The 5,800-nt window shown below is 41.8% G+C and overlaps 1 protein-coding gene across 1 annotated transcript in view; it reads right to left on the minus strand.

Annotated features, from left to right (window-relative positions):
• The window catches only part of Trappc6b (trafficking protein particle complex 6B), a 17,871-nt gene that overhangs the window by 6,524 nt on the left and 5,547 nt on the right, over positions 1-5,800 (minus strand). The window contains exons 2-3 of the mRNA XM_021178968.1: positions 2,359-2,426; positions 830-947 (exon numbers count right to left, since the gene is read on the minus strand). Of these exons, the coding sequence (XP_021034627.1) occupies positions 830-947; positions 2,359-2,426 (186 nt within the window). The remainder of the gene's footprint in view (positions 1-829; positions 948-2,358; positions 2,427-5,800) is intronic.

The raw sequence follows: 5,800 nt of genomic DNA on the forward strand, positions 1-5,800 counted from the left end.
TCGTTACGGATGGTTGTGAGCCACCATGTGGTTGCTGGGATTTGAACTCAGGACCTTTGGAAGAGCAGTCAGTGCTCTTAACGGCTAAGCCATCTCTCCAGCCCTAAAAGACACTTGTAATGGTAATGGTAACAAAACTCAAGTCCTCTGAAAGAGCAATACATGCACTTAACCATTGAGCCATCTTTTCAGCCCCCATCTGTTGCACTTTAAATTTTAATACAACTTATGAAACCAGCAGAAAGAAACTGCTATAGTTACTGATAACTGCTGCCTTCTCCTTATTTATCTTACCCTATTAGAGATAAAGACTGACTTCTCAAAAACATTAGAAGAGCATAAAGTTTATTTTTAAAAAAATTCTAGTGGGTTAGTAAGAAAGATGACTCAGCTCTTAAGACTACTTGCTGCCCTTGCGAAAGGGCCAGGCTCAGTACCCAACAGGCTCACTGAAGCTCACAACCTTTTGTAACTCCAGCTATAAAATTCTGGCCACTGAATGCACAAAGTGCTTTTTTATGTATGCAGGCATATACATAAAAATAAATCCTCAAAATAATCTAATTTAAATAATAAATTAAGGGCCAACAGAGATAGCTCAGCATCTAAAAGCACTGTGCACAAGCCCCACAGTCTGAACTGGATCCCTGGAGCCTATAGTAAGAGAAACAACTCCTGAAGCTGTCCTCGCTGTGCCAGCAAGCAATGGCATTCACACACATCACACACAATAATAGCTAAGTAACAACTGGCAAGAAGGCCAGTCACATTTCATGACTTTTAAAAAAACAGGGCTTAGGAACACCAGCACAAAGGCTTATCTAAATACCTGATGATTTGTCCTTAGATTGTCGATCTGTTTCTTGAATACTGTAGTCCAAAAATCTTTACAGATGAACTTCATGATGTCTAATTCATCCTTGAACCTTGCAGTATCTTTCGTAAACCTAAGAAGATCAACTAGAAGTAATACAATATATTTCTCCCAACGAAAACAAAGGAGGAAATTTTTTTCTTACTCTTTCAAGAGGGGCAATTTATTAACTAATTTCTAACTACTACTAGCACTAAACATTTATTTCTAGTCATAAAGTGATATACCCCAAGTGAAGACAATCTCATCTCAGCGCATTTGGAGCCTTTATATAATTACGGAGCTCAAGAGCCTATTAGTTATCAGCCAGCCATACTTCCAGTTACACGTCAAACTATCGAATGAGCTACAAAAGACACATAGGTGAGTGTAATGGTTTGGGCCTAGAATCCAAACTCTCTGGAGGCTGAACAAGCTCTTCACAGGTTTGAAGCCAACCTGGGCTACAGGAGTTTCAGGGTGGGTTGGGCTACAGTATTAAGACTCTATCTCAGCCAGGCGTGGTGGCGCACGCCTTTAATCCCAGCACTCGGGAAGCAGAGGCAGGTGGATTTCTGAGTTCTAGGCCAGCCTGGTCTACAAAGTGAGCTCCAGGACAGCCAGGACTATACAGAGAAACCCCGTCTCGAAAAACCAAAAAAAAAAAAAAAAAAGACTATCTCAAAAAAAAAAGTGATTGGATTATTTTTATGTAAAATTTATCTAATATAAATTCAACTATCTATATATTCAGAAAAGAATAAAAAAAAATGTGATCCATCCAAGTGAGGTGATGGTGGCACGCTTTTGCTATCAGCACTCAAGAGGCAGAGGCAGAAGAATCTTTGTGATTTCTGGGCCAGTCTAGTCTACAGAGTGAGTTCCAGGACAGCCAGGGCTACACAGCAAACCCCTGCCTTGAAAAACAAACAAAAAACCTGACCCATAAACACACATTTCTATGCCTATACAGTTAAACAAAATTCGATTTAGATTTTATAAACCTACCTAACAAAAGCAGAAAATGCATGAGACTGCAAATAGGTATCTCAATATATTAATATTTTCATTAAAAAATTACACATGTAAAATAGGTCTTCCTCAACTGGTAAAGCATAAAGTTTGCAGCTGGGCACAGTAGAGAAGAGTTAGAATCCCAGTCCTCAGGGACTGACAGGAAGAGAAGTTATGTCTGCAGCCAATCTAGGTTACACAGCAAGGCCATGTCCATAAACAAAAATCATAAAACCAAAATAACAATTTAACTAAGACCAGATCTAAAGAGAATGTTATTTTCTGTAACGGAACTCAGGGCCTTGTGCGTGAAAAATGCATGATCTACTATTGATATACCAGCAGTCTCTTAATAATAATTTTCAATCTATCAACTATAAAAATGAAAATTAAAAACTGGAAATTAAAATATGTCCTATGCAATGACTTGCAATGGATCTTCTATGTTTATAACCTACCTGGAAGAAAATTTTCAAATCCATACTGCTCACCTTTCTATCAATCCTTGTCCCACTCGGAACCCCATGTTCTCCAGCTTAGTAATACACCTTCCATTTTCCTATGAAAAAACAAAACAAAAAGCAGTTCTGAATACTGCTAGACTCTAAGTCATTGGTATTATAAAACAATACTATAGAACTCAGAGGACAGGAAGCCGGCTCAGCAGGCACAGGCACTTGCCACCAACCCTGATGACTTGCTGTAACGGGCAGTGGACAGGGCAAGCCCTGGCATGCAGGTGGAAGGAAGAGGACAATCTCTGAGCTAATGCTTTCTCAGTTCTCTCTTCCCATCATGAGTCCCAGGAATTAGACAATTCCTTTGTAAGGAAGCAACTTAACAGCCCTAAACCGTGTCTTACACGTATTTATGTGAGTGTTGTACATGCTCAGAATGCGCATGTGGGTGGGAATCAGAAGACAAACCCTTTGGGTTGCTTTACTACTTCCACCACGTGGGTCCCAGGAATCCAACTCAGGTTCTCAGGTTTGGCAGAAAGCACCTTTATCAACAGAGTCTTCTGCTAGTACATATAGTGACAATTTTGAAATGCTAAAATATAAATTCAAGATGACACTCGCACATGCACACATACATACATGCTTGAATGAAGGTACACCACTTTAGAGATAATGCTTCCCATAGTGACACAGACTATGTAACAAAAACATCAGTGCAAGGTATGGGAAACCTCTCTCTACTGTTGCTAAGGGGAATTCAAGAAATTAGTATAGGCCCTTGTCTTTGACGGCCTCCTAGAATTTGAAAGTAAGATCCTACTGCTGAAGACACAAGGCACTTCATGTAGCTTCCATCAGCACAGTATCCAGCAGTGGTAAGGAGAAAAGCAATTAATAGTCCTCCTCAGCCATGATGCCCATGAGCCATAACAATGACCAGAATGGCAGAAGGACCCCAAGAGTAAAATGGTGTCACTTATTTCTTGGGGGTAACCTGCAGTCATCTAATTGGACATAGGCCTGTTAAGAGGAAGGAATTGATGCTGGTACTACCAACTGACTGTGGCTGGAGAGATCATGAACCCTAGAGGAAGCCGGGCGTGGTGGCGCACGCCTTTAATCCCAGCACTCGGGAGGCAGAGGCAGGTGGATTTCTGAGTTCGAGGCCAGCCTGGGCTACAGAGTAAGTTCCAGGACAGCCAGGACTACACAGAGAAACCCTGTCTAGAAAAACAAAAAAAATAAAAAAATAAAAAATAAAAAAAATAAATAAATCCTAGAGGAGAATCTACTACTGCCACTTCCCTAAACCAGTATAATTTCTTTTTTTTTTGGTTTTTCGAGACAGGGTTTCTCTGTATAGCCCTGGCTGCCCTAGAACTCACTTTGTAGACCAGGCTGGCCTCGAACTCAGAGATCCACCTGCCTCTGCCTCCCGAGTGCTGGGATTAAAGGCGCTCGCCACCACGCCCGGCTACCAGGATAATTTCTAACTGCATTCTAAATACTTACCCCTCTATCTACAGATAAGTGTTTCTTCTGCAACCGACAGAGACCACTACAGAAACCCATAACAGGTAAAATACAGAAAACAACTGACTGTAAGGTGCGGACTGCCAATTGATCCATCTACACTACAACACCTATATACAAGGCTCAGGGAATAGATCAGAATGGAGGAGGGCAGAAAAATAGTAAGAGCCAGAGGACCAGAATGACGACTGTGTCTCCTGTAGATGACAGGGAAGCTGCACTAATAAACTCTGAACAGTATAATCACCTAAACAAGACCTACACAATGACAACACCAGTTGACATGCCAACAAAGATAAGGGGTATCTCACGAGGCGCCACACTAAATTAAGAGCTACGAGCAGTTAATGAGAGTAAAGAAGGAGAATCAGTCTTCTTCAGGGAGGAGTCCTGCATAGGTTATTCAATCCCAAATGGTCAGCCTTAACCACATATGCATACAGACAACACTAAAGGGACTCAGTAGGCTATACTTGTGTGTGTGTGCGTGTGTGTAACAATAATAATTAAGAATTTGAAATTATGAATTTAAATGAGTGGGGGGGAGGATAAGGGGGACTTTTGGGATAGCATTTGAAATGTAAATGAAGAAAATACCTAATTAAATTTAAAAAATAAAAGAAAGTGAGTGGGAACATGGGATAAGACGGGATAAGTGGGGAGAGAGGAAAGGAGGATGGAAATGACTGAATTTAGTACTAAAGCATGAAATTCTCAAAAAATAAAAACTTAAAAAAGCAAAAGGAAAAAAGAAGACACTAGACAGAGGAACCTTCCATGCTCATGGATTAGAATAGATTCTATGAAAGTGCTATTCAATCCCTACCAAAAGTGTAGAAACATCTTCACAGAACTAGGCAAAACAAACCTAAAACTTGCACAAGATCCTGAATGAAAATGAAAAAGAAAGAAGGAAAAGGGAAGGGCATGACTGTCCTAGGGATGGTGGAGGAGGCTTACAGCAGGTGAAGGAGAGCACAGCCAGAGGCAGGGACACCTGGGAGAGGCCAGAGGGAACAGGACCCTGAGCTGGGCCATGTGAGGGGAAGGGACGGGAGGGAGAGAGGGGCCAGACTAAGCGGCCCTGAAGTAAAGGGTGAACCAGAAAGGGCCAGGTAACCAAAATGATTGGATTATAAAGGGAAGACCTCTGGAGGAAGGGCATCCCAGACCCTGTAACAGGTAGGGATGGCGGGGATGCATCCTGAGCAGAAAGAGTAATGCTGCAGATATCCCAATGTCTGATTTTTGTATCACACTCCAGAGCTACAGTAACAAAACCGCATGATACTGGCACAAACACACAGACTAATCCCAGAAACAAACTCACAGCTACACTGATTTCTCATACATGTACCAAGAACATACACTGGTGGACCAAGTCAGTGACAGATACTAACCTAGTGCATCTCAGGCTGTGGGGCCAAGTGTGGTAGCACACTCCAGTAGACCACACTGAAGAGGCCAAGGCAGGAGAATCATGTACATCCCCATGGTACAATCATCCCTAATAGCTAGGGTGGGAAGGGATCCCTCCTACACACTGGATGCTCGTGGGTAGAAGAATGAAGCTAGATCTTTCACTCTACACAAAAACGTAGTTCAAATGTATCAGAAACCTTCATGGAAAAATCTGAAACTTTCAAACTGCTAAAGTACAACACTCTAATATCGAATAAGAGGCAAGGACTTTCAGAAAAGAATTCCAGTAGCATAGGAACTAATCTTAAGAACCAACAAGTGAGCCGGGCATGGTGGCCCACACCTTTAATCCCAGCACTTGGGAGGCAGAGGCAGGTGTAGCTTTGTCTACTGAGAACCCACCTCAAATCCATTCAACTAGGGTTGTACCGATATATGGGATAGCTGATAAAAGGTTTGTAATTACTGTTGCACCTCAGAATGATATTTGTCCTCATGGCAGAACATAGCCTATGAA

This window comes from Mus caroli, chromosome 12 (genome assembly GCF_900094665.2).
Source record: "Mus caroli chromosome 12, CAROLI_EIJ_v1.1, whole genome shotgun sequence".
Classification (NCBI taxonomy): domain Eukaryota; kingdom Metazoa; phylum Chordata; class Mammalia; order Rodentia; family Muridae; genus Mus; species Mus caroli.